General features: G+C 60.6%; 3 protein-coding genes across 3 annotated transcripts; 2 read left to right on the forward strand and 1 right to left on the reverse strand.

Moving 5' to 3' along the window:
* Positions 1 to 2918, forward strand: PFN1 (profilin 1). Its single transcript, XM_054995228.1, has 3 exons — positions 1 to 310; positions 1468 to 1660; positions 2485 to 2918. The coding sequence occupies exons 1-3, from the start codon at positions 179 to 181 to the stop codon at positions 2580 to 2582; spliced, it is 423 nt and encodes a 140-aa protein (XP_054851203.1). The 5' UTR covers positions 1 to 178; the 3' UTR covers positions 2583 to 2918.
* A 1241-nt stretch (positions 2919 to 4159) lies between these two features.
* RNF167 (ring finger protein 167) lies at positions 4160 to 21628 on the reverse strand. The gene is made up of 10 exons (XM_054995175.1): positions 21086 to 21628; positions 19170 to 19295; positions 17967 to 18047; positions 17641 to 17763; positions 17088 to 17175; positions 16858 to 16948; positions 16117 to 16222; positions 14927 to 15020; positions 6196 to 6276; positions 4160 to 5678 (listed from the first exon to the last, which is right to left on the reverse strand). The coding sequence occupies exons 2-10, from the start codon at positions 19263 to 19265 to the stop codon at positions 5320 to 5322; spliced, it is 1119 nt and encodes a 372-aa protein (XP_054851150.1). The 5' UTR covers positions 19266 to 19295; positions 21086 to 21628; the 3' UTR covers positions 4160 to 5319.
* A 157-nt stretch (positions 21629 to 21785) lies between these two features.
* Positions 21786 to 25546, forward strand: SLC25A11 (solute carrier family 25 member 11). Its single transcript, XM_054995187.1, has 8 exons — positions 21786 to 21960; positions 22148 to 22300; positions 22711 to 22917; positions 23040 to 23130; positions 23544 to 23634; positions 23823 to 23922; positions 24495 to 24546; positions 25082 to 25546. Exons 1-8 carry the CDS (start codon positions 21857 to 21859, stop codon positions 25235 to 25237), a joined length of 954 nt encoding a protein of 317 aa, XP_054851162.1. The 5' UTR covers positions 21786 to 21856; the 3' UTR covers positions 25238 to 25546.
* Positions 25547 to 27100: the final 1554 nt, after the last annotated feature.

Genomic DNA, 27100 nt, shown 5'->3' on the forward strand with positions numbered 1-27100 from the left:
CTTCTTGGCCGCCCCGCCCGCCCCGCCCGGGAGTCGCTCGTGGCGCGTGCCGAGGAAGCAGCAGGGAGGCGCCGCCGTCGCCGCGCAGCGCTCGCAGACTCCGCGGGGCAGAGCCACCTGCCCGCCCGCCGCCCCGGACCCCGCGCCGGCCCGCCTGCCCTGCCCGGCCGCAGCAGCCATGAGCGGCTGGAATTGCTACATCGACAGCCTGATGGCCGACGGCACCTGCCAGGACGCCGCCATCGTGGGCTACAAGGACGTGCCCTCCGTCTGGGCCGCCGCCCCGGGCAAGACCTTCGCCAACATCACGGTGAGCGGCCGAGGCCTCGGGCGCGGCGCGGCGCGGGCAGGAAGCGGGGGCGGCGGGCGGCTCCTCCTGGCGGCAGCACCTGAGCGGCTCCGAGTGGGGGGCGCCGCCGCTTCCTCTGGCGAGGCGGGCAGGCGCGGGCGGGGGGCCCGGCAGGAAGTGGCTCGGGCGCCGCCGCCCGCCCTGGGCCGCTCCCCGCCCGGCTCCCGCGCTCGCCACCCCCGAGCCGGGCCTGGGCCGGAAGCCTCCGGGCTGCCTGGCGCGGCCCGCCCCTCCCGCCGGTGCCACGTCTCCGGGCCGGCCGCCTCCCTGGGGCTGGTTTCTGGGCCGCGCTGGAGGCGGCCGGGGTGGGGGCTGGGGCTGGGGCTGGCCGGAGCGCGGCCGCTGGGCTTCTCCGGCCCCCGAAGGCCCTCCCGGGCGCGCAGGAGCTTGCAGTGAAGCGCCGCGGCCCCTGGCGGGCCTTTCCCGGGCTTCTCCGCGTCGCCTCCGCCGCCTCGGTTAATGTGCAACTGGCAACGGGGCTGGGCGCAGGCCGGCCGCCCTCCCCTCCCCCGAAGGGCCTCCTGGGCCGCGGCAGGAAATGCGCCGCCCGGCCGCTCCCCTCGTGGCGGGGGTGGGGGTGGGGTGGCGTGCAGCCGCGTGCGGGGGGCGGCCTCGTGGGGCGCGGCCGGGGCGCTTGTCCGGCCCTGGGGCCGCCGGGAGCCCGCAGGCAGCCCCCCCCCTCCTGGCCCCGGCCCGCAGCCTCCCCGGGCGCGGCGCTCATGCGCAGTGCTCCTTCCTCCTGCGCTCGCTCGGCCTTGCTGGGCCGGATTCAGGCCCCCTCGGCCCGGCCCGGCCCGCCCCGCCGGCGCTGCGGGGGTCTCCGGCCGCGCCCCGTCCCAGAGTGCAGCGGCGCCCTCGGGGGCCGGGCCATTGTCTCCCCGGAGCCCGCCCGCAGCCCCCTGTCCCGGGCAGCTTCATTGCAGGGCTGGGGAAGACCAGGCCTGGCCCGCCTGCGCCCTCGGGACGGCAGGCAGGCAGGGGGGCGCCCTGGCCCGTGCCGGCCGGCCTCGCCCCTCCCCCTCCCCCAGCGCCGGGGCGTGGGCGGGGCTGCCTGGTCCTGGCCGTGCCCCGGGGGCAGCCGCCGTTGGGTCCTACCCGTCCCCCCCCTGTTCTTGCAGCCTACGGAGGTGAACGTGCTGGTGGGAAAGGAGCGGAGCAACCTCTTTGTGAACGGGCTGACGCTGGGCGGCCAGAAGTGTTCCGTCATCCGGGACAGCTTGCACACGGACGGCGAGTGCACCATGGACCTGCGGACGAAGAGCACGGGCGGCGCCCCCACCTTCAATATCACAGCAGCCATGACCAGCAAGAGTGAGTCTTGTGCGCCGGGGGCCGGGCGCCTCCCCTGGACGCCTTGCAGCTGTCTGCATTTCAGGGGGGGATTTGGACTGCATTCTTCTGCCCAGCAGCTGTGCCCGGGGCCACTTCGGATGGGGGGGGGGGAGAAGGGAAGCAAACAGCTGTGGCCTAATCCAGCCCCTTTGGAGATAAGGCGGCCACTGTTTGGGCCTGTTGGGGGCAGCTGGAGGCAGCCATAAATCTTGCTAAATGGGAACCGTTGGGAGTGGTGGCCGGCTGTGGTTGGGCAGCTCCAAGGGCCCTGTGTCCCGGAGCCTCTGCCTCAGGTGGGTGCCAGGGGGTGGTGTCTGCCGCCCTCCCTGTACAGCTGCCATCGAGGCCTTCTTTTCTCTCCTGCCCTTGGGAGCTGTCAGCTCTGGCCCAGCCCTCACAAACCAGCTCTAGGCCTGTCAGTTTTGTGATTGTAGATTTAACCGTGGGCTGTACGTTTTGGGCGTACATGCCCATAGCCCTGTTGGAAGGGCGAGAACTCGGAGGCCTTGTGCAGCGGGCTCCGAGTGGCTTCTCTTGTGTCTTGAAGCGCTTTGGCCCGTGCCAAGTTTCAAAATCCTCTGCGTCCCCCCCCCACCCCAAGCCTGGCCTAGCCGCCTCTCTCAAAGGTGTGGGGAGCAGGAGGGCTGCCCCAGCGGCTTGGAGCACAAGGACCTGTGCTGGGCTAGAGAGGGGGGGAGCCTGAGGCACAGGAGGCCGGCATCCCTGGCAGCAGGGGGCGGGGAGGGTGCCAAGGGCACCAGTCGGGCAGTGATGCTGACCAGGCCGCCTTGTTCCCTCTGCAGCGATAGTCCTTGTGATGGGCAAGGAAGGAATCCACGGCGGTTGCGTCAACAAGAAGTGCTTTGAGATGGCCAGCCACTTGCGGAGGTCCCAATATTGATGTGCCTGCGCTGCCCCGCCTGTGGTACTACTGATGGAACGGTGTAAGGATGTCCAAGGTGGCGGCGACTGCCTGGGGCCACCGGCCTTGCCATCGTGGGATCGACCCTGGTGCCAGATCGCTGTCTATTCCAGCCCCGTTTGTTGCCTCCCCCACCCCTTTCTATCATTTTTTTCTAACCCCTTCCCTGGCACTGTCACTCCTTTTCCTCTTTGCCATTTTTCTATCACAAATCCTTATTGCTGCCAAATTTTCTGGTTGTTACAAGGTGTAGTTTTTTGGTTAAGAAAACTATATTGGAACAAGAAAAATAAAAATAAATTGAATTCTAAAGCATTTGTTACTGAGAGGTGGAACAGGAGTTGCAGGGCTATTTAGATACCTGGTACTTCTGGGCTTTAGGGCCCTGCTGCCTACCGCCTCGCCCCTCACCTACTACGCTGCAGGGGGAAAGGTGGATGGGCCCGAGTTGGTGTTGCTGCCAGTAGCTGGGTGAGCAGCATAGAGGCGCAGGCCCCTCGGGTGGGGTGGGCAGGCAGATGGTGCTTGCCCTGGAGGGGCAGTGCCCAAGGAAGTCGAGCTCCCCCAACTGATGCAAATGTTCCAGCTCCTCTTCCTTGTTTCTGTGAGGAGAACAATCCCTAAGCAAACGGGCCAGACAAAGCTTGCTTGTTCCTATGAACAATGGCTTGTGTTCCAGCCAAGGGAGCAGGTCTCTGGGAGCGTTTCATGTTTGGGTGGTGCCACAGTAGCCTCACTTGCCACCCCACGAGTGCTACTTGACTCCCTGCTGCCCCATTCTGGGTCAGGTTGGGAATTATCTTTCTGTACGCTGCTATCCCTCTTCCTGAGGTCAGTAAAAGGAGTACCCAGTTTCCTGGGGGTAAAGCCTAGGTGACTGGGGAAGGTAATGGCCAACCACCCCATAAGAAGTCTGCCAAGAAAACATCATGATGAGACACCTCCCCATGGTAAGGGGCCACCTGTACCTTTGTACCCTCTGCTGCACGGTGGTTGCGAGAACAAAATTGGTTAGGCGCAGCAGGGACACAGGCCAGCACTGCTCCAGGGAGAGAGGAGGGGTGGGGGAGCAGCTGTGGCTGGGCCCAGGGGCTCGATGTGTGTGGCCCGCTTGGTGCTTTGATTGGCCTGGACGTTCCTTCGCCTGCCCTCACTGAGGGTCCAAAGTCCAGAAGGCAAACCCCTCCCTGCAAGTAAACAAATGGGCGGAGTCCCCCACGGCTCCTTTCTGAGCAGTGGGAGGGAGTGGGCCCCCCCTGGCTCTTCCTGGCCAGCAGTTTGGGGGCTTTTTAGGGTACAAGGGGTATCCTGAGCCAAAGTTGACTTTTAAGTATTTGGGGCCAAACCCAAAGTGTATGTTCAGTCCTTGAAAGAGGGCAGGAGGGGCGTTGGGTGGGGGAGCCATCTCTGGTTCTGTCCTGGGAGGGTTTGCACCCACTTCACAAAAGGTGCAAGACCACCTCGGCCTGAGAGAGGAGGCCCAGCTGCATGTGTCCAGGACTGCGAAGAGGTGGCACAGAAATAGCTTAACAAACAGCCAAGCCCGTCTGTAGTGTTAAACCAACTCCCTTTTAATAGATTACAGCAGAGACCTGGGCAGGGCTGCTTCGTGCAGCTAGAGGTGAGCAGGGGCCCAGCTCCCAAATGGCTGCTTTGCAAGAAACTGACACAGTCAAAGAGCCAAGTGATGCACAGTGAGAACCCCCCCCTACCCCTCCCCTCAACCTGGTGTGCTCAGGAGAAGCAAGGGCAGTGGCCACCCAGCTTGGTCCCATGGGGGGGGCACCAGACAGGATGCCACCCCCTCCCAAACCTCAGGATTGGCCTCAAGGAATGTAAAAGATGAGGGGTGAGAAACAGTTCAAAGGGCTGAAAATGGCCCTTCAAAAATTGTGTCTTGGGAGGGGCATACAAAAGGACTGGCCCGGTCTCATGTTTGGAGGGAGGGGTCTCCTCTATACCCTTCTCTTCCTAGCCTCCAACATCCCCCAGTAGCACCTCCTCTCCTAACATCCAACGCGACTCTGGGGCGGCTGCCCTCCAAAGCCAAACGGGGAAGTGCACATGGCTTGGGGCTTGCTAGGCAAAGGGAAGCGAGAGGCTGCCAGTAAGCCTGGACGCAAAAGGTCTCAGGAGGGCTCCCCTGGGTGTGGGCCGGACGTGCATCCAAAGGACCCTGCGAACAGCAGCTCTGTCAGTTTGCACAAGAGGTGGGAAAAGGCTGTTAGGCTAACCCAGAGCCGCCAACCCCCCCCCTCCCCATCTAACCAGGGCCACATGGGCCCCTTCTTGCAACGCTCCCCACCCCAAACACACACACACACACACACCCCGTGCCCTTCTCCCCAGCCTTGTGCCAGGAGATGCCAGGCCCAGTTGCTGCCAGTGTGTCCTGCTTTCCCTGACAAGTGTGTGTGGGGGGCGGGGGGGGGATAGACAAGGGCTGAAGCTGTCTTCTCCCACTGCAAGGACCCCCCCCCAATTTCGCTGGTGGGTGCCACCTTGCCTCTTTACCTCCTTTTCCACTTTCCCTCCCAAGTAGGGCAGCTGCTCATCCCCTGACGCAACACCCCATAAAAGGTTAAAATATACTGGAAGCTCCGTGGTAAAAGCAGAGCCCCCCCCCCCGCTGTCCTGCCTCAGAAGAGGGCTGTCCCCCCCCTCCACTGGTGTGTGACCTGGCAGCAGTGAATGGCGGGGGGGGGGGGAGGAAGGCCTAGACCCGCAGGGGTTGCTCCAGGCCCTCCCAGCAGAGAGGAGAGTCCAGTGCCTGGTGGGTGCTGGGCCTTTGCTCATTCTCTTCACTGAGGTAGTGAGGGGGGGACTGGGCTACACTGCCAAAGGAGGGGCCCAGCAGCCCAGGGGGTGAGGAGCGCAGCAGGGGGGTGCGCTCAGAGTCCTGCTCTTCCCTGGCATCTTCCTCCTCCTCCTCCTCCTCTCGGGGAGGCAGGGGCTGGTCTGCCCCCTCGCCATCAGAGTCAGAATCCTCCGCCGACCGGATCACACGCTGCTTGCACACGGGGCACGTCTTCTTGGTCTGCGTCAGCCACGGGTCAACACACTTGCAGTGATAGGCTGGGTGGGGTGGGGAGAACAGCTCAGCCCCTGGCCCTCTGCTGCACACAGTGGCTTGGGCTTGCATCCACCACGCCCGTGAGGCAGGCCCCCCTCATTCCCGTGGAGCAGCAGAGAGAACAGAGGGTAGGCAGGCTCAGTGGCAAAGTCATGCAGGACGAGGGCGCAGCCTGTCCCCCTGAGCCACGAGGAGGCCAGAGCTGTACCCTTTACCCTCTCTCTCTTCTCCAGGGTGCCCCCCCCCAACAAAGCCCAAATCACTAGGTAGTCCTGCCTCCCCGGAAGGCAGGCCTCTCCCCACACCTGTACTTTGGGCAGCAGGCAAGGAGCCAGGTGTGGTGCTTTGCCCAAACACACGGGCTGGGCCCTTACAAGACAGCTGTCAGGAGCCCCTCCCTCTCCAGCGGGGGTCAGTCCTACAACTCTGGTGGTCCGACAGCCACAGCTGGGCCTGCCCCCTTGCTGGCCTCAGGGCTGCTGCCTGGCTGCCTTTCTCCCATGACCCCAGGCTCCTTACCATGAGAGCACGGGAGGATGCGCAGGCGGGCACCGTCCTCATATTCCTCAAGGCAGATGGCGCAGACGTCGTACTCATCTCCTGGAGGGGAGAGAGGAAGGCTGCAGCAAACCCCAGTGCAGGGCGGGGTGGGTGGGTGGGTGGGAGCCCCATGCAGAGCCAGTCTCCTTTGCACACCTCCTGGCAGCGCAGCGCAGGAGCGGGCCCTGAAAGGGCGGGATGAGGCAGGCAGTTGTTCTGACCCGGTTTTAAACGTTCCAGGTGCTGTACAAGGCCATGCTCGTTTTACCTGTTCTTACTGCAAGGTACTTGCCACGTCTGGGGATTTCCCCCCCCCCCCAACAACCCCTGCAAAGCAGGCAATGGATCCGACGCTGGGTGTGGGTGGCCGACGGAAGGGCCCTGGTGGTCTCCCCCCCCACTGCACGGCAAGGGATCCGGCTGCAGGAGAGGCAAAAGACCCCTGCTTGCGTGGATCCTGTCCGAGGAGCCAGGCCTGGCCCAGGAGAACACAACTCCATGTGCTCCAGGGTTTACCTGGGCCCCGTCATGTGGCGGCGAATGCAGGAGGGTTCATGCTGCACATAAGCGCATCCGTTTGTAAGGAGGAGCCAATGGGGCCCTCCTGGAGAAGGGAGTTAATGCAGCTGCAAAGAACACTTCCACCCCGCTTAGTTTAGTCCAGAAGACGCCCCCCCCCCCCACTCCCTCGACTCAGCCAATATGGCCCCCTGGATCTATGCCACGGAAAGAGGGCGACTCGACCACCAGGCCAGGGGGTCTCTCGCTCTCTCCGCACTTTATAAACTATGCAAAACTCAAAAAATCATTCAGGAGGGGGGCTTTGTAGTAAGACTGCCCTGGGAAAACGCAGCATTCTTCTAGTGAGCTAATAGCATGGTCTGAATTGGTTGACCTGTATTTAATATTTATGCTTCATTCAGACAAGAGCTCCAAGTAAATGTCTGTAATTCCTGTTCTTATTACATTGCTTATTAGATACCTCCTCCTATGGACTGCACTGGGTTACACTGCGTAATCTGCCTCGAGTCCCAGTGAGAAAGGCAGACTGTAAATAAATAAATTCACTGTACTTCCAGGCCAGTACGTGGGGTCTCATTCACCCTTTCAGCCGCACACGTATTGAATGCAACAGGAAAACACCGGTTCAAAGAAAGATCAAGTGCACCGGGGGGGGGGGGTTGACTGTAACTTGTGAACGGAAAGGGGAAAGGCAGATGGCAACCAAGGTGGGAGGGGGCGGGGTGGAGAGATGCGCCTGCCTGGCTCACAGGCGGCAGCAGCCACCTCCACCTCCACCGCACGTGTCCTGAGGAGGGGGGGTTGGGGTGGGGGTGGGGGTTGGGAGGCAGCGGGCCCAGCTAAAACAGGAAGACGGGCAGCCTTGCGAGCTGAGCCTGGGCTGGGCAGGGAAGTGGTCGAGGGCTGCTCAGCTGCGCTCCACACAGGCGCTCGGCAAGACCTTATAAGGCAAACAGCAGCAGCTCCGGGCCGGCCGCTTCCTCCCCGCTCTTAGTCAGCGGGGGCGAGAGGGAGACGGCCCAGAAAGGGAAGCGCCGGGCCAGGCAGGCGGATCCCTCCTTGCAAGGGCCTGCCCGAGAAGTCGCAAGCCGCAAGCTGTGGGGGGAAGAGGAGCACCCCCCCAACAACAAAGCAAGATCTGTTGCTGCAACAGAAAGCAGGGGTGGGCGAGCAGCCTCAGGGCAGTCTTGCCTAGTGGCCCCTTGTCAAAGCAGGGCTCCACTCTAGCTGCCCTGGGGCCTTTCAGCCACAGCCCACCCACCCCCCCACCCACCCCCAAGCTGCTTGCAAGAAGGAAGGGCAGCATAAAAGGGCATCTTTTTTGAAACGTCAGACACTCTGCCCGGCCCTTCTTCCTCCCCCCCTCCCCAAAGCAGTGAGGCCAGGCTGCAAGATGGCTCCACTCTGGGGGAGAAGAGGGAGGGAGAGCTGAGCCTCCACCTCTTGGTGCTCGGGTTCAGCCCCTGCCAGCATTTTGCCCAGGGGGAGCATTCGTTTCACAGCCCTGTGGCAATGCTGAGCCCTGACGCTGGATTGCGGAACTACAAGGCGCTGTGGAGGGTTCTGCTTTTTGGCTGCAGGGAGGGGGCGGGGGGGGAGAGGTGTTTCAGGCCCCACTGCCCTTGGGGGAGGGGGGCTGGCGTCTGGATCCAGGAGCAGAAGGAAGAAGGGGGGGGTGTGTGTTTGGGGCCTGGCCTGGGGTCAATGTCAAAGAGGGGCTGTGGCTGAGCAGGCAAGTGCTGGCTTTGCATGCCAAAGGTCACCGGTCAAGCCGCAGCACGTCCTCCCCAAAAGGACCACCGGGGTGGGGGGGGGGAGGGCTGGGAGAACTCTGCTGCCAGCCCCATCAAATGGCAGGGCCCCTGTGCTGGTGCGCGGCAACATAACCCCAAGCGGAGCTCCTCTACCTTCGGGGCAGTGTGGAACCCAACACCCCCCCCCCCCCGCGCCAGACTGCCAAAGGTCACCACTGAAGTGTCACACTGCTCTTTTCTCCCCCAGCAAGAGCAACTGCCTCAGCGGCCGTGGAGGAAGGAAGCAGACCCCGCCCTTCTGACTGACGCATGGGGGACCCCCGTCTGCTCCCCTTCTGCACAGGTCCCCCTCCCACTACACGGCGGGGATTCCGCTGGACACCTCCTCGGCCTCCTGGGGACCGGTGGGGGGTTTGGGGGACTGGCTCTTCTTTATTGAACGCAGCACTGCTTCCCATCCGACTGCACCCAAGGCAGCTTATGTTTAAAAGCGGCATACATTACGTACCCTACAAAATAAAAATAAAATCTATGAAGACAGCCTACGACCGCCCAATAATCATCAGTCTTCAAAAGAGCCCTCAGGCAACCCTCAAAAATAAGACGATCTAAGCAGAAACAACAAATGTCCTCTGGCATAAACCATTTCTGGATCTTCAGAAGCGCCAGCCCAGTCCTGGTGTCCTGAGGCAGGGAGTTCCGAAGCCTGGGGCCACAGCCAAGAAAGCCCTGCCCCACGTGCCTGAGCGGTTTCTGGCAATGTACTGCATCATCACCTGGGTTTGCCTTGCTTTTAAACTGTTTTCTCCCTGCTGTGGAGGGCTGGCAGAAAGAGAGGGGCCGGGCAGCTGTTCTCACAGACGAGGCCAATACTTGCTACTCGGAGCCTCCGGGAAGCGCAGCCCACCCAAAGGCCCATAAGGGACCTCAGGAAAAGGCCTCCCTCCGCCCCTCCAACGGCCAGCAAGAGTGCCTGTCAGCTGGGGGTGGGGTTCAACTCCCACCCACTGCTAGAAGGCTGCCGGGGGGGGGGGCGCTCTGGCAAGGGCCCTGGAGCAGACCCAGGAGTACCCATGGACCAGCCCTAGGACAAACTGCCTGGGGGCATGACCCCCGCCCTGCTGGCGTACCCCTTACAAGCACACCCCTTGCCTTGGGCTGTGGGCCTACTGGGGAGGGGTGGCTGCTTGGCCAGCTGCCTTCGGGCTGAGCCTGGCCCAGGGGCTGCACCAGAGGCAGAGGCAGGTAGAATGAGGAGGACCTCAGATGCACGAAAAGGCTGATGCCCTCCCCCCTCCCGCAAGGGAAGTCAGGCAGAGGGGGTGGGCGGTGCGTGCGTGTGCGTGTGTGTGTGTGAGAGAGAGAGAGAGAGAGAACACGCCCAGAAGTGGCGTCAAGGCAAGGAAGCTGCCCTCCCCTCCCCCGCCTGACCCTGCAAGGGAAGGAAGCCTGGTGGGGCGGGGGAGGCGGGACTCTGCGAATGGGGAGCGCTGCAAGGGCCCCCTCTGCTGGAGAAAGAGGGCACTGCAGGCCACTGTCCAGAAAGGAGCCGCCCCCCACCCCGCCCCCCACAGAACCGCTTCAAGCATCCAGGGACATCCCCCTCCTCTGAATCGGCTCCTTTCCCTTCTGCACAGCAACCCGCCTTGCCTTCCTGCCACGGCTCCTCAGCACATCCTTTCCCACTCCCACAGCTGTAGCTTCACTTGCCCGGAACCCCCACTGGCTTCCAAACGCCCCCCAACTCCCACTCCCCAGTCTGGGGAGGGCCTGCCTTGCTTGGCTGCTCAGTAGCGCCCCCAGTCCTTCAGGGCCCCTCCAGTGCCAAAGCCAACTTGTGGCTTTGGTGAGGATCCCTTGCACGAAACGTGGGACGCAGGTGGGGGGGGCACAGAATCATAGGGTTGGAAGGGTCCACACAGAGACCATCTAGTCCAACCCCCTGCCCAGCGAAGGAACAGCCTAAAGCATCAGCCAAGTTCAAAAGTGGAATTGGCTGCCTAGGGAGGTGGTGAGCTCCCCTTCACTGGCAGTTTTCAAGAAGAGGCTGGATGAATACTTGTCAGGGATGCTTTAGGCTGATCCTGCACTGGGCAGGGGGTTGGGCTAGAAGGTCTGGGTGGCCCCGTCCAACTCCATTATGATTCTATGATCTCGGACAAGTATTCATCCAGCCTCTTCTTGAAAACTGCCAGTGAGGGGGGGCTCAGTACCTCTCTAGGCAGCCGATTCCACCTTTGAACTACTCTGACCATGAAAAAGTTCTTCCTAATATCCAGCCGGTACCTTTCTGCATGTAATTTAAGCCCACTGCTTCGCATCCTACCCTCTGCTGCCAACTGGAACAGCTCCTTGCCCTCCTCCAAATGACAGCCTTTCATATATTTAAAGAGAGCAATCATGTCCCCCCTCAACCTCCTCTTCTCCAAACTAAACATTCCCAAGGCCCTCCGCCTTTCCTCGTAGGGCTCAGTCTCCAGACCCCTGATCATTCTTGTCGCTCTCCTCTGCACCCTCTCGATTTTGTCCACATCCTTTTTGAAGTGAGGCCTTCAGAACTGCACACAGTACTCCAGGTGTGGCCTGACCAAGGCAGTATAGAGAGAGGCCATGACCTCCTGCGATTTCGACGCTATGACCCCTTTGATACAACCCAAGATTGAATTAGCCTTTTTTGCCACCGCACCACACTGACTGCTCATATTCAGTTTACAGTCCACTCTTACCCCAAGATCTCTTTCATGTACACTAGAACCCAGAAGTGTATCCCCCATTCTGTATTTGTGCTTCACATTTTTGTGGCCCAGATGTACTACTGTGAACTTGTCTTTGTTGAACTGCATCCTGTTCACAGCTGCCCACTTCTCCAGAGTATTCAGGTCTTGTTGAATTTTAATTCTATCTTCTTGGGTGTTTGCTACTCCTCCCAATTTGGTATCATCAGCAAATTTAATGAGCAGTCCTTCCACTCCTTCATCCAGATCATTGATAAAAATATTGAAAAGTACCGGGCCCCAAACCAAGCCCTGCGGCACCCCACTGGACACCTCCCTCCAATCTGATGAAACGCCGTTGACCACCACTCTTTGGGTGCGGTCCTCCAACCAGTTCCCTATCCACCGAACTGTCCTATAGTCCAGTCCAGTCTTCCAGTTTGCCCATGAGAATGTCATGGGGGACCTTATCGAAAGCTTTGCTGAAATCCAGATAAATCACGTCAACAGAGTTCCCCCGATCCAGTAAGCTGGTCACTCGATCAAAGAAGGAAACCAGGTTGGTCTGGCAAGATCTGTTAGGAACAAAACCATGCTGACTTCCCCGGATCACTGAGCAGTCCTTCAGATGCTTACAAATCGATCCCTTTAAAATCTGTTCTAATATCTTCCCAGCAACAGAAGTCAGACTGACCGGCCTGTAGTTTCCCTGGTCATCCTTCCTCCCTTTCTTAAAGATTGGGATAACATTTGCTCTTCTCCAATCTTGGGGCACATCCCCAGTCCTCCAGGAGACCTTGAAGATGATGGACAGGGGTTCTGTAAGTTCTCTAGAAAGTTCTTTCAGCACTCTTGGGTGCACCCCATCCGGCCCAGGGGATTTGTATTCATCCAGTGCAGCCAGATGCCTCTCCACTACCTCTCTGTCAATGTCAATTAGCCACTCAGGTGTCCTGCCACATTTTCTACTATCTCTAGATGTGCCTGAGTTCTTCAGGGAGAAAACAGAGGCAAAAAAGTCATTAAGCCTGTCTGCTTTTTCTCTGTCCTGCATCAGTTTCTCCTTCCACTCCCAACAGCGGTCCAATTGCCTCTTTTACCTTGTGTTTGCTTCTCACATATCTGTAGAAGTTTTTCTTATTGTAGCGAGCCCTCCTGGCCACACCCAGCTCGTACTGAGCTTTGGCCTCTCTGATGGCTGATCTGCAGTACCTAGTATCCCTCATATACTCCTCTTTAGAGGCCTGTCCTTCTCTCCATTTCCTGAACATTTCCTTTTTCTCCCTTAGCTTATTCTGGAGCTCTCTGTGCATCCACATCGGTTTCTTGGAGCCCTTACCATGTTTCCGTCTTGCTGGAATAGTGAGGGCTTGAGCTTGCAAAAGCTCGTGTTGAGAAGGGCCCACCCTTCACTCGCTCCTTTCCCAGCACACTCCCCCATGGAATGACTCTCATCAAGCCCCTGAGTTCATCGAAGTTGGCCCTACGAAAATCTAACCTACGAGTCTGGCTACGAACTTCCTTGGCCCCCCACAGCAACTGGAATTCAAGGAGGACATGGTCACTTCCCCCTAAGGTCCCCGCCACCTTCATCTCAGCTACCAATTCTTCCCTGTTGGTTAATATCAAGCCTTGTATGGCTGAGCCCCTTGTACCTTCCTCCACCTTTTGAAGAAGGAAGTTATCGGCCAGGCAGTTCAGGAAATTGCGGGATTCATGACGCTTTGCTGAGCCTGTCTCCCAGCACACATCAGGGAAGTTGAAGTCACCCATAATTACAAGGTTCTGATGTCTGGATACTCTGCCAATCTGTTCAAAGAGGGCAGCATCCGTTTCTTCTCGCTGGTCAGGTGGTCTGTAGCAGACTCCAACAATAATACCCTTTGTCCTTCCTCCCCTTATTTCTACCCATATGCTTTCCACCGGGCTGTCCGCCCCATTCTCCATCACTTCTTGACAATCAAGCCCTCTCCTCACATACAACGCCACTCCACCTCCTCTTCTACCCTTCTGGTTTGTCTTGAAGAATTCATACCCATCCACTAGTACATTCCAGTCATGGGAATCATCCCACCAAGTCTCAGTAATTCCTACTATATCATAGCCCTCTGTTTGCAATAGAAGCTCAAGTTCTTCTTTCTTGTTGCCCATACTTTGGGCATTGGTATATAGACACTTGTAGCCTTGTACCTTTGTTTGACCTTTCCTACCCAGGTGGGTCCCCACTGTGTTCACTTCATCATTGAAGTCGCCATGTCGATCGTCCCCTGCCCCTTGCGGCATCAGTTTAAAGCTCTCCTGATGAAGTTCTCCAGATTCGTTCCAAACGTTTTCTTCCCTGCCCTTGAGAGGTGAAGCCCATCATGTGCTAGAAGGCCTTCTCTAAGAAAACCTATCCCATGGTCCCAGAACCCAAAGCGCTCCTGCCGGCACCACCATCTCAGCCAGCGATTCACCTCAAGTATGGTCCGCTCCCTGCGTGCTCCTCTTCCTGTGACTGGAAGGATAGAAGAGAATACCACCTGAGCCCCCAGTGTCTTCAACTGCCTTCCAAGAGCTTCATAATCCTCTTTAATTCTTGCGACAGTATTCGCAGCCGTGTCGTTCGTTCCCACATGAATCAGCACAAACGGGTACTAATTAGCAGGCTTGATGAGTTTTGGCAGTTGGTCGGTAATATCCTGAATTCTGGCTCCCGGCAAGCAACACATCTCTCGGAATAGGGTATCTGGCCCAGAGACATGGCATTCCATACCCCTGAGCAAGGAGTCCCCGATGACTACCACCTTCCTTTTTTTCCACTTCCATGTGGCCCCATGTCCTCTGCACTCCCTCTTCCAGATCTTTGCGGTTCTCCTTCCACTGTCACCTCCGTCACCATCTCTAGCACTTCAAAGCGATTCTTGAGCTCAAGTGGACCAGAGCATCTTCTTCGTTGACGCCTTCGGGTTTGTACCATAGATCTGAGAGGAGGCTCAGAAGGGAGGTCGACTCTTTCCCCTCCTCCTTGACTTTCCTCTTCTTGGCTGTGCGGAGCCCCCAGGCTGTTCTCAATAAAATCCTCTCCCTCCTTGATATCCTGAAGGGTGGTGATCCTCTCCTCCAGGCTCTGAACCTTTTCTTCCAAAACTCTGACCAGCTTACACTTCTGGCAAGTGAACTCTGTCTTCTCTTCTGGGAGGAAAACAAGCATGGCACACTCCATGCAGGTGACTGCGAAGGGGGCTTCAGTAGACATGACTGCCTTCCAGATATATACCTAGAGTACCAGCAGAACCAGTATACTGGCAGAGTTTCAGGTCCCCCAGGCTAAGAGCCACAGGCCAAGAGCCCTTTAGCTCTCGCCCTCTGGCGAGGAGGAACCTTTTGTTTCGAAAGGTCACTTCCTGCCTAGCCCAGCAGGGCCCCAGGACACTAGGGGGCGGGGCTTGTAACCAAGAGCAACAGCAACCAGCAGCGAACAACAGCGATTCACTCAGCCCCCAGCAGCCCCACACAGAACTTAACCAGGACCACTCTCTAGCCAGCTACACAGAGCCCCCCCCCCAGCTTCTCGCACAGTAGCTAGGAAGGGCAAAGGGCAGAAAGACCGCAACCCCTTACCTTCTCGCAGCCGCCGCTCTCCACCCCGTGCTCCTGCCTCCGCCCAGGGGCTTCTGCCACACAGGCCTTCTTTTGGAATCTGTGCAAAGGCGGCCCGCTCCCCCCCCCCCGCCTCACCTTTCTTGTACTTGTGGATGGGGATTTTCTTGAGCTGCTCCCTGGAGAGGCGGTTCCTCCTCAGCCTCTTCCGGTGCTGAATGCAGCGCACAATCTGCTCAACAGGAGAGGAGAATTACCGGGTCTGCGGCCGGCTTCGTGGGTCATCCTGCTGCATCCCCCAGGGCGGCCTTCTTCTGCGGCTCGCCATGTATACGTTTGTTGGTCAGCCTGGGTTTGCTCTGATGTAACGCGCCAAACACCACCCTAGCACTCAACCACCTGTAACATCTACAGAGCTGAAAGAGTAAACTTTCCCACCGTATCCCATAATACATGAAGTTGGGGCCAGCCGACGCAACTGATTGCCAGTAAACTGAAGGCTGACAAAGGAAGGGACGACGAGGGACACCAGAAGAGCCTCTCTGGGCGAGAGCACCGGAATGCGGCCTCACACAGGGGCCAGCAGCGAGTGACTCTGGAGGGCCAGCCACAGGGCTGTGGCCTCCCAGAGGTTGACTGCTGCTGAACGTGGAGGTTCCCTTCAGTCACCGTGGCTGGCTGCGACTGACAGACCTCTCCTCCAGGAGTCTGTCCGTCCAATCCCCTTTCAAAGCTGGTTATGCCTGTGGACACCGCTACATCCCGCGGGAGAGAATTCCATGTCTTAAGTGCTTGTTGCGTAAAGCAAACACAATACATGATTGCTTGCGGAACTCAATGTCACAAGATGTGTGGATGGCCATCAGCGTACATGCCTTTAAAAGGGGATCAGAGTGATTCCCCTTTAAAGCCTCCCAAGCTGATGGCCATCCACACATCTTGTGGCATTGCGCTCCAAAAGCATTCGTGTATTGTGTTTACTTTACGCAACAAGTGCTTAAGATGTGGAAGAGGTAAACAGAACTTGCGGGGCCAAAGGAGCCTCCGAATACCTTTTGTGGGGGAGGGGGGCACTGCCTTCTGCCCTGCTTCCCGGCAGCATCCGGGCTGCCTGCACGCTAAACTAGAGAGACCGGCAATCGAACCCGCAGGGCTCCGGTGTGGGCTGAGTCAGCCCTCTCTCTGGCAGCAGTTCCCGGTCCTTCTGACAGCTCAAGGCACAGGCCAGAACCCCCCTGCCCCTGTTCAACCACGCTGCCCCCCCCCCTGCAATGCAGCCAGGCCACCTGGGCCCTCCCTCCACTTGCCACAGGGGTGGCAGAACTCACCAGGATGGCACACATCACCACGATGACGATGCCCACCACGCCCGTGAAAGGGATGAGGTAATAGCCCAGGGGGAAGATGTACTCCGGAATCAAGATGACCTGAGCCCTGGGAGAGCCGGGAGGGGGGGGCAGAGTTCAGGTTCAGGCACGACCCAACAGAACTAGCCCCCAGCCCTTCACTACAAGCCCCTTCCCTACCCATCACTCCTCACGAACACACCATGAAAAAAACTTTCCCCTTCTCTTCTCCCCCGCCCACAACTTCCTTGCATACCACCTATCTTTAACCCACCGTGAGTTCATTAATCAGGGACCAAATGGCTAATAATAATAATAATAATAACAACATCATTTGATTTATATACCACCCTTCAGGGCAACTTAATACCCTCTCAGAGCGGTTTACAAACTGTGTTATCGTTATCCCCACAACAATAATCACCCTGTGAGACGGGTGGGGCTAAGAGAGCTCCGAGAGAGCTGTGACCAACCTGAGGTCACCCAGCTGGCTTCAAGCGGAGAAGTGGGGAATCAAACCCCTTTCTCCAGGTTAGAGTTCTGGCACTCTTGGCCACTGCACCAAACTGGCTTTGGGGAGGGAAGTGGGGTAAAATGAAGTAAATGAATAATAAAGAAACAGAATCGACCACTGCGCTTGGACTCCCTTTCACCAGAAGGACTGGGACCCCCCCCCCGCCCCTCCAAGCGAGGCCCTCCTTTCCCTCCCACGGCAGCACTTACCCTCTCTCGTAAGTGAAGGAACTGCGCAAGGAGCTGGCTGCTCTTTCACCAATGAACACTGACGGGATACTGATGTGCTTGTGGAGTTCCTCTAGAGGAGACGGGAGCAAGAGAGTTGGCGGTCAGCGGAGAAGAGCCAGGAAGACGGAAAGGGCGCAGGGATTCTGCCTTCCCAGCAGCCCAGATGAACTCAGGAGCCGGGGGCCACCCCTCCTCCCCCACTCACTCACCATCGTCCCACTGCATTTCCAGCAGGTTGTCTGAGCCAACGTTGTGCACAATGACTGCCCGGTACCCAACCTGCTGGGCATGATACACCTGCAAGAAGGGACGGGGAGCTCAGCTGCTCTGGCATCTGGGCACTGCCAAATGACCAGTGGACACACATGGATTCTCACTGGTGAGGGGAAGGCACTCTGCCCATTCTCAGAGGCACTGTTCTCCATCCCACCCACATGTGCCAGAGACAGGGGGCACACAGGAACCCCCAGCTTCCATCCCGGGCCCTTCTCCAGTTGCAGGGGTCGGCCAAGGGACCCCACCCCGGATGCCACCCCCAGCCCAAGTCAGACCAACAGACTAGCCGGCTATAAGCCCACTGCGCACACTTGGGGTGGGGTGGGGGGCAAGTCCAGCGACTGCACCACTGGGAAACTGCTCCCACGGCTGCCCGTCTGTGGCCGTGGAAGCCAACGCTGGATGCCAGCACCACTCCATGGAAGTGCTGCCCTCGTTGCGTCCTGGTACAAATCCCACACACACACCCACACCCCATCAGCCCACCTTGACATCAAAGTGGCAGTCGTATCTCCGGATGAGGGCAATGAAGCTGCTTGAGTTGGCTAGCTCTGGAGGGGCCTCAATCGGCTGGCAGGCGTTGGCAGGCTTGGCTTCCACCAACAAGCCCTGGAGGCAAGGCAGGAGAGGACAGCCTCAGCCCAATCAGTCCCAAGCCTCATGAGCTAGGCCTGCCCCCTCCCTGATGGGTCAGGAAATGGGGGGCCAGCCCCAGCAAGCAGGGGTGTAAAGAAGGGGGGGGGAGTCAGCTGCAACTCTGCTAGCTGAGCATGGCAGGCCTCACACCTCCCCTCCACTTTCCAGGTACCCACCAGGAGTCCCTCGCGTGGCAGCGGGTTCCCGAACTGGGCAGGGTAGTCGGAGAAGTCCACGCTGGAATTGTGGCCTGACATCTGAGGAGAGATGGGCACAGCTGTCCGAGACACGCCGCAGCGGAGAACGGAGCTGACGCAAGCGGTGGGAAATGCTCGGCTTGCCTGGCCAGCCACCTGCTCCGAGGGCTGAGCCCTGCTCTGTTCTGCAGGGCTTGCTTACTCAAGCCCTCTGGCTACTTCAAGGCACGCTTCTGGCCTTCCTCCTTCCACCCTTCGCTCGCAGCCTGTGGTGAAGGGCAGAGCTTAAAGGCTGCTGCTGCAGTCTACCCCCCCTTCTCCTGACAGACTGAGCCCAAGGGGCCCTCTCCATGGGACGATTATCATTACTATTATCATCAAGGTGGCCTGCCTGGTATCATCCATCATAGCCACCGCGGCTTCCCCCTGTAGAAGGGACCAGCGAGTGAAGTACCGTTGTTAGAAACCGCACGAGGCGCTGCAATGCTGTTAATTTTATTATTAATAGTATAAACTACAGCCACCTTTTGAGGAGAGAGGATGTAACGGAGGTTTGTTTTATTACGGATAATCTTAATTCAGAATTGTGAGCTGCCTTGAACTAGAAGGAAAAGGGGGGATATAACCATTTTGCTAACTAAGAAATGACTCTTGGGCAGCCCAATCCAGGCAGGCCTGTGGGGCAGGCTGTGAACGTGACTGCCCGAGAGCTTTCCTTGCTCAGAGGGGCCCTCGTGCGGCGAGAGCGGAGGTTTACAATGCCCTGCGCACGGCTGACTTCTGCCCTTGTCTGCGGCATGGCACTGGCCGTCCCCAAAGGTGTGGCTGTTCAGGGGGGCGCCTGCACCCGAGGGCCTCCTCAGCCACAGCCACGCGCTACGCCTGAACCAGCCCAAGAGCGCAGATCCTAGGGGCAGCAGGGCTTCCTTCCATCCGGGCGCGTGTACAGGGAAGGTCAGCCATCTCTGGACACCGTGGCAGGCTCCCAATGCAAACCGGCAGGTGGGTGGGGTGGGGTGGGGTGGGAGGGGAGGCGGCATCTACAGAGGCGGCATCAGGCTGGCAAGAGGAGCAGCTCAGCGCCCACCCCCACTCCCCAAGGCAGGCTGCACCACTGGCTTTTCTGGGGGTGGGCCTGGCCTGGCCCGGCCAGCAGCACCAAGGACGGGATGCAGCACTTACAGCGTGGATGTAGCCCTTTGTGGCTGGGAGTTCCAACAGCAGGCAAGCCAGCAGGACACAGGCAGCCACGGGAAGCGGGGCCACGGGGGGCATCATGGCTGCTGCAGAGGTTTCGGCAGGAGGCTCCTACAGGAGAGGTGCAGGATGAGGCAGAGCTTCCCAAGCAGGACTTAGCTGGAGCCAGGGCCCAGCTACACGCCACAGTCTGCATGGGGGGCCCAGAAGTGCAGGACCCCCCCCAGCGAGAAACCAAAGCCAGCTGCCACAGATTCAATGGGGGGGGATGCGTGCCTCACTTCAGGCCCTAAAGAGCCGTGGCACTTCGCACGTCTCTTTTTTCAAAGTGACCGCCAGTTTTAACAACCCCCGTCAACCACATAATCACCTGGTTAAAAACTTGTACAACAACCTACAGTCAGGCAGTCTTTTTCAATGCTGGTTTACAAGTATGGATGAAAATCGAGTTACTAAACTGGAGGAGGAAGAGCTGAGGCAAACAGCCACTGGGAGTACATGGGCCTCTGCCCACCCCCCACCCCCAGTGGAGACAGAGGTCCCTAAAGGGGCATGGAGTGCCAGTGCAGAGAGCCCACTGGCTGGAGGAGTCTAGTTGGCAGGGAGGCTGGCCTCTTCCTCAGGACGAGCTCTGCTTGGAAACAGCCGCCCCGTGGAATTCACTCCAGCGGCATTCCTCTCCAGGCGTGTCTGGAGGCACAAACAGGCACAGGGCTGTCATATGATCATTCCCCGGATGTGGGGTTGCGGAGGGCTGGTTTCCAAGCTGCCGAGCCCCAGAGGCTGCACCCAGCTTGGACCCTGCAAGCCCTCTCAGCTGCCACGCTAAGCCACTGGGTGGCCCGGGGCCAGCTACTCTCTTTCAGGCCAACCTACTTCGACAGTGTCCGCAAGGGAACCACGTGTGCTGCCCTTCAGCTCCTTGGAGGAAACCCTCCGCACATGCTCAGAGGCCTACTTGGTGCCCAGGCTCCAGGCCGAGGCCCGGTCACGTTCCAGGGTTTTGTTGACCAGAGCAGAGGATGCCCGAAGCAGGAGCTCTTCAGGAAAAGGGCAGGGAGTCCTGCTTCGGCCACGCCCCCGGCATGGCATCTCCCGGGGTCCTCAGGCCCTGCCCGGGGAGGGAGGGGCAGGCAGTGGCACACACACACACCCCGGACGCAGGCGCAGAAGGGCCCGGCTGGGCCTGGGCAAGGCGCCACCCACGAAAAGGCCGAGCCAGCTCCCCGGGGTGAGGCAGGGCAAAGCACCAGCCCGGGGCTGAGGCAGGGCACACGCTGAACGGGCGCCGGAAAAAGGCGGCCGAGGCAGGTGCTCGGGGCGCCCGGCCTGCTCAGGGCTTGCCATTCCGGTCTCCTACGCCCGCCCGGTCCGCAGGCAGGCCGGCCGGCCGGCCACTTAGTCGGGGCCTCCCGCGTCCGAGGGCCAAAGGCCGCCCCAAGGCTCCCGGGGCCGGAACTCCCCTGCGGCTCAGCCAGCCCCCCAGCCCGGCCGAGCGACTGCCTCGCCCGGCTCCGAGCAGAAGCCCGAGGCCAAGCCCGGCCGCAGCCCCGCCGCCCCCTTCCTTCCTTCCTTCCTTCCTTCCTTCCAGCGGCGCCTCCCGGCAGGGCAGGCTCGCGTCTCCGCTCCCCGGGCGGGCCTGCGGGGGACGGGGTCTCCGCGGCCCCTGGGAGCGAAGCCTCCCCGCGCCCGGAGCCCCTTCGGGGCCCACCCGCGGCCAAGGAGGCCCCGAGGCAGCCCTGCCCGGCCGCGGGCCGAAGCAGGAGGGGGCGCGCGCGGGGCTGCCCCAGGCTGGCCCGGAGAGGGGCGGGACGGCCGCTCCGATGGCTGCGCCCCGACGGCAGGCGGCCCCCGGGTCAGCGCGGCCCGCCCGGGAGCAAGAGGCCGCCGGCCCCGCTCACCTTCCCCTGCGCGCCGGCATCGGGCTGGGGGGCCGCGGGCGGGCGGGCGGGGACCGGGCCGGGCTGCCTCCGCTCCGGACGGCTCCTGTTTACCAGCCCCTGCGCTGCAACACGGCCGCGCTTCTCGCGAGAGAGAGTCGGAGACAGGGCGGCGCCTCCCGCTCCCGCCCCTGGCCGCCGTGGGCAGCGCAGCCCGGGGACGCCCCTCCTCGCGTCGGCCGCCAAGCGGCGGGCTCCGAACCCGCGTGTCGTGCTCGTGGGAACGCTGCCCGTGAGCAGGGCGCCCCTGGCATTCGGAGGCCGCCCCGCCTCCCGTCCGGCGCCTCGGCAGAGCTTGTGCCGCACTTGGCCCGGCCCACAAAGCGGACCCCGACGCGGCTGACCACGCGGCCGGCCTCCCCCCGGTCCTCCGCACAACGGCCCCGCGAGGGAGGCCCGGCTGGGCGAGGGGGGTCCGGGCGCTTCCCCGCTCGGCCCCTCCCGGCCCAGGCCCCGCAGCGCCCCCAGCGGCGAGGGCAGCCGAGCCCCCACCGCCAGCGCGCTCCCGGCACCCGCTCGGGGACGCGCCCAGGACGGGAGGGAAGCGGCGCTCGGGCGGAGCACGTGATCGGCCCGCCCTCTCGGCCCCGCCCCTCCGAGGGCGCGCATGCGCAGCTGTGGCCCTCCCGCTCGCCGCGTCTCCGCCCCCGGCCGCTGCGCGCGCAACTCCGGTTCCGCCCCCTCGGCCGGTCCGGAGTCACCTTGGCGCCGGCGCAGCGCAGCGGAGCCGTCATGGCGGCGGCGGCGGGGCCCGGGCCCGGGGGGGCGGCGATGGCGGCGGGGAAGCCCAAGACCTCCCCCAAGTCCGTCAAGTTCCTGTTCGGGGGCCTGGCCGGGTAAGAGCGCCGCCTCAGGGCCCGCCCGCAAGGGCGCGCGGGTAGCGGGCGCGCGGGCCGGGGGGCTCCCGGGCACGTGACCGCGCACCTGCCGGCTCGCCTCGGCCCGCCGCCTGGCGCGCTCCCGCCCCTGCCCGCCGCCTCCTGCCCGGGCGCGGGACGAGCCTCCGCCTCTTTCTCTCCCCAGCATGGCCGCCACTGTGTTCGTGCAGCCCCTGGACCTGGTGAAGAACCGCATGCAGCTGAGCGGCGAGGGGGCCAAGACCAAAGAGTACAAGACCAGCTTCCACGCCGTGGGCAGCATCCTGCGCCAGGAGGGCGTGCGCGGCATCTACACCGGGTAGGGACCCTCCTCCTGGGCACGGCCCCCGCCCCACTCCCACAAGCCGCGGGCTCACGAGCGGGCAGAACCGAAAGGCGGCAGCGGGGGAACGTGGCGCTGGTCCGTCATGCGAAGCGCCCGCCGCCTTCCCGGCAGACAGTTGCTGTGAGCCAAGGAGCAAAGTTTAGGGCGGCTTGTCTGCCGGCCAAAGGTTCCTCTCGCCCTCGGGGTTGCCTGGCTGCAGCCGAGGTGCTCTTCTGCTCCCCACTCCCTTGAGCTGCCTGTTGATAGGAGGGTCCGAGGCCTGAGTTCAGTTCTGGGGCTTGGCTGCTGACTCCTAGCCCAGCGCTTGCTTGGGGGCTGGTGTGGGGGAAGGGGCATGGCATGGCATGGCAATTGGGGTCTGACCAACATGGCTCTTGTGGCAGGCTGTCTGCTGGTCTCCTGCGCCAGGCCACGTACACCACCACCCGCTTAGGCATCTACACCATCCTCTTTGAGAAGCTGACAGGAGAGGATGGCCGCCCCCCCAACTTCTTCATGAAGGCATTGATTGGCATGACAGCGGGTGCTGTCGGAGCCTTCGTAGGCACTCCTGCTGAGGTGGCACTCATCCGAATGACGGCGGATGGCAGGTTGGTGGGTGAGGGCACGGCAGTGGGGAAATGTGGCGTGGCCAGGGACCCCAAGGCAGGGCTGCTGGCAGGTCTGAGCCCCATCTCTCCTTATGCTGCACCTGCCGGTGCCTCTCTTCCAGGCTGCCCGCTGACCAAAGGAGAGGGTATACAAATGTCTTCAATGCTCTGCTGAGGATCACCCGCGAGGAGGGCGTGCCCACGCTCTGGAGAGTACGTGCCTGGGGCTCGTGGGGGCTCAAGAGGCTGGAGATGGGGGGGGGCTGGCAGAGCCATGCCCAGGAAGCCTTTTGAAACAGCAGGCCACCCCCCCCCCCCCACACACACCACCAGAACAAACACCTGGCTCTCACTGAGGGTGGGTCGTTAGCTGGATCCCGGCTTCAGTTGACAAGCAGGAACCAGCGTGGGGCCCTTCGGGAGCTCGTTGCTGCCTCTTGCTCCCCTGGCTTGGCATGTGGAGGGGGCAGAGGGTGCCATGGGGTCAGGGCATCTGCTCCCTGTGGCAGCAGCTTTAGGAGCTTGCCCAGTTTCTTTTGGGACAAGAGCGCTCTTCTGGGGCAGGTGGAGCAGGCTGCCCTCCTCCTGATGGTGGCTCTCTTTTGCCTTGCTTGTTTCCGCCCCAGGGGTGCGTGCCCACCATGGCTCGGGCAGTGGTGGTTAATGCAGCCCAGCTGGCCTCGTACTCCCAGGCCAAGCAGTTCTTGCTGGACTCGGGTAAGTTGTGTGGGCCGGGGGAAGGGACTTTTCCACGCCTCGGACGGAAGTCCGTTCTCACACTCCTGCTGCAAGGACGCTGATCCCTCCTCGCCAGCCACCATATTTTTGTGCTTTTTGTTTTAGCTGGCTGTGTCATCGTTCTGAATATGTTCTCTGTAGTTCAGTTTTCTTTTGGTCGTTTACAGGTTATTTTCGAGACAATATCTTGTGCCACTTTTGTGCCAGCATGATCAGCGGTTTGGTGACGACAGCTGCCTCCATGCCAGTGGACATCGCCAAGACAAGGCAAGTGCAGATGTAATAATAATAATATTCAATTCGTATGCTGCTCTTCGGGACAACTTAACACCCACTCAAAGCGGTTTACAAAGTATGTTGTTGTTATCCCCAGAACAAAACACCCTGTGAGGTGGGTGGGGCTGAGAGAGCTCCAGAGAACTGTGACTAGCCCAAGGTCACCCAGCTGGCTCCAAGTGGCGGGGAATCAAACCCAGCTCTCCAGATTAGAGTCCTGCACTACACCAAACCGGGGGCGGGGGGGGGGGGTACTGTGCAAAGGCAGGAAGTGGCCCTGGGAGAAGGCAGAGCAGAGAAAGTGCAGCTCTCCTGGCACAAGGGGCAGGGGCGGGGCTCCTTCCACTCTTTCCCTAGCCCGGCTTTTGAGGAACCTGAAGGGGCAGCTTTCCTGACTGCCCAAAGGAACCTACGCTTGTATTTGGGGAGCGGGCAGGAAGCCACCCTTTCTTCAGGCTTCGCAAGGCTGGACCCATGGCACGGGGGGTGGGGTCCTGAGAGCCTGTTCCAGCTTTTCTCACCAAAAATTGTGTTCGTCTGTTTATGCTTCTGTGTGGCTTCAGGATTCAGAATATGCGGATGATTGATGGGAAGCCGGAGTATCGGAATGGGCTGGTGAGTGTGGGCTGGGCATTGGGTGGCCGTGCAAGTTGGAGTGCTGTGGAACTGAATGAAGTTCCCGGCGATCAGGCTGAAGCCGGAGGAGGGGCTGGCCAGGACTTCCGGGGGGGGGCTCAGAGGTGCCTGGGTTCCCTTGCCTTTACAACCCCCACCCCGGTGAGCACTGGCAGTAGATCTCGGCTGGCTGAACGAAGGGGGAAAGGCCTCCCGGGAGTGGAAGACCACCTCCCTTGCGGAAAGGGGCACTGCGGAAGGCTTCTGGGGGAGATGGCTCCCCCCCTGCTCTGCAGCTCCTTCCTCCTGAGCAGGTGGTGGGGAGGGGGGAAGAGCAAAGGTCCGGCTGACCTCCTGACATGCGACAGCCGAGCCTCCTGCTGGGCAGGGTCAGACCCAGGAGGCCCTGTCGGGTCTCCTCAGCTGTTTGTCACCCCAGCGACTGCGAGATGTGTGTGGTGGGGCCGGGGGGGGGGGGCTGGCTGGGCCTTTGCAGCGCCTGGGTGTGGAAGCTCTCTCTGGCCTGGCTTTGCAGGACGTGCTGGTGAAGGTGGTCCGCTACGAAGGCTTCTTCAGCCTGTGGAAAGGCTTCACCCCCTACTACGCCCGCCTGGGCCCTCACACAGTCCTCACCTTCATCTTCTTGGAGCAGATGAACAAGTTTTACCAGAGGTTCTTTCTCGGTGCCTGAGTGGAGGAACTGAGGCCTGCCCGCTAGGCAGGGAGGAGAGGGCAGGGCCAGAAGCCCCCTCCCCACACCGTGCATCCCTCCACGTGCCTGCCGTGGCCTCTTGCATCCAGCCAATCATGTGGAGGAAAGGTGTGGGGAGGGGGAGAGCTACGTTAATTTATTTGCTTGGGGAGAGAGGGCCAGGGGCTTCTGTGGGGCGCGCACTTCCTCTAACTGGACTGCCTCCCTTTGTGTAGCCCCCAGGCCAGCCCCTGGCTGTTCCTTCCCCCACTTGGCTTGGAACTTAGTAAATCAAATCATGGTCTTAAACTGAGTCTGCGCAGAAGTCCTTCTGGGTGGGCTGTTGGAAGAGCCCTGATGCCGGCAGGTGTGGGGCTCTGGGCCCCTGAAGCTCTGATAAGCTGTAGCTGTCGTCTGCGCCCTGGGGAGGCGGAGTGCAACCTGGTGAAAGCGGGTGGACTCTGAGGGAGGGGCCTCTTCTCCTCCTGGGCCGGTTCCTCGCTGTGTCTTCTGAACTCCCGTGAGGAGGACCTGGTCGGGCTGTGCCAGAATGGGGAAGAGGGCCAGGGGTGGGTTCTGGCCAGGCGTCGCAGCAAGAGCACGTGGGGACGGAGGAGCTGACACTGCCTGGCGTGTTTTTGGTGCTACAGAAAGCGTCCCCCACATCCGACAAGAACAGGCTCCTACTTCCAGCCATGCCACTCTGGTTTCAACATGAAGGGGCGGGGGGGGGCTGATTTCTCAACAGGTTCCCAGTCAGGAAGAATTGCCTTGCCCTGATGGTCTGGCTGGGGGGGGGTGGATCTTGCTGCTGAGAAACTTGAGACCCTTTTAAGGGCTAGGGGGGTGGGGGTGAGGGTGGGCAGGCAGAAGGATCCAGGAGGCCGGAGGAGCAGCCCTGGTCAGTCCTGGAAGGGAGGGGACAGCTGGCCCCGAGTAGGTTTGGTGGGAATAGGCTTGGGAGACGGCCTGCCTGAGGGCAGAGCACCATGGCTGTTGCGGAAAGGCTTTCTTGTTCCGCAGCTTCCGCCAGGCTTGTTCATCAGAGCCGCAGCGCCAACAGCGAAGCCGCAGATACAAATCTTCTCCTGTTCCGGGGCTAGGACCAGCTCATAAGAGCCCTGCTGCATCAGACCAGCGTGCCGTCCAGTACCACACAGTGGCCAGTCAGCTACTCTAGCGTGGAGGCCAAGGCCTTCCTCTGATGTTGCCTCTTGGCAATGGTATTCAGGGGTGGACTGCCTCTGAAAGTGGAGGCTCCCTTTAGTCACTATGGCCAGTTGTGACCGCCAGACCTGTCTTCCATGAATTTCACCCCCCTTTGAATACCCCCTTTCTGTGCCTCTAGTCATCGCTGCTTCCTCTGCTGGCCAAGTCCACATTTTAATCGCTCGTTGAGTCAAGCGTTTCCTTTTGTCTGTCTTTGAGTTTGCTGCCTGGCACTTGCATTGGGTGCCCCCAAGTTCCAGGATTCGGGGGGGGGGGGGAGGAAAAGCTGTCTTTGTCGGCTCTGTCTGCCCTGTGCATAATTTTATAACCCTTTGTCCAGAGCCTTCAGCCTTTCTTCATCGGAAAGGTGCTCTGGCCCCCTCAGGATCTTGGCTGCTCTCTTGTATACTTTCCCTAGGTCTGCTCTGCAGTGGCCTTTTCCATCGAGAACTTCACCTTGTCACCCCAGGCTCTCTCCACACTCCATGAAAACAGTGGCTGTGGCCTGGGTATGTGCCACACACTTTCCACAGTGAAAAGGTTGCGAAGAATCTGTTCAGCTTCTCTAGCATGTCCCCATCTTCCATTAGCAATTCCTTGGTCCGCCAAAGCCCCCCAGGTTTTCCATCCCCTCCGTGTCTTTACTGGCCTCTC

Source organism: Eublepharis macularius, chromosome 12, assembly GCF_028583425.1.
Source record: "Eublepharis macularius isolate TG4126 chromosome 12, MPM_Emac_v1.0, whole genome shotgun sequence".
NCBI lineage: Eukaryota > Metazoa > Chordata > Lepidosauria > Squamata > Eublepharidae > Eublepharis > Eublepharis macularius.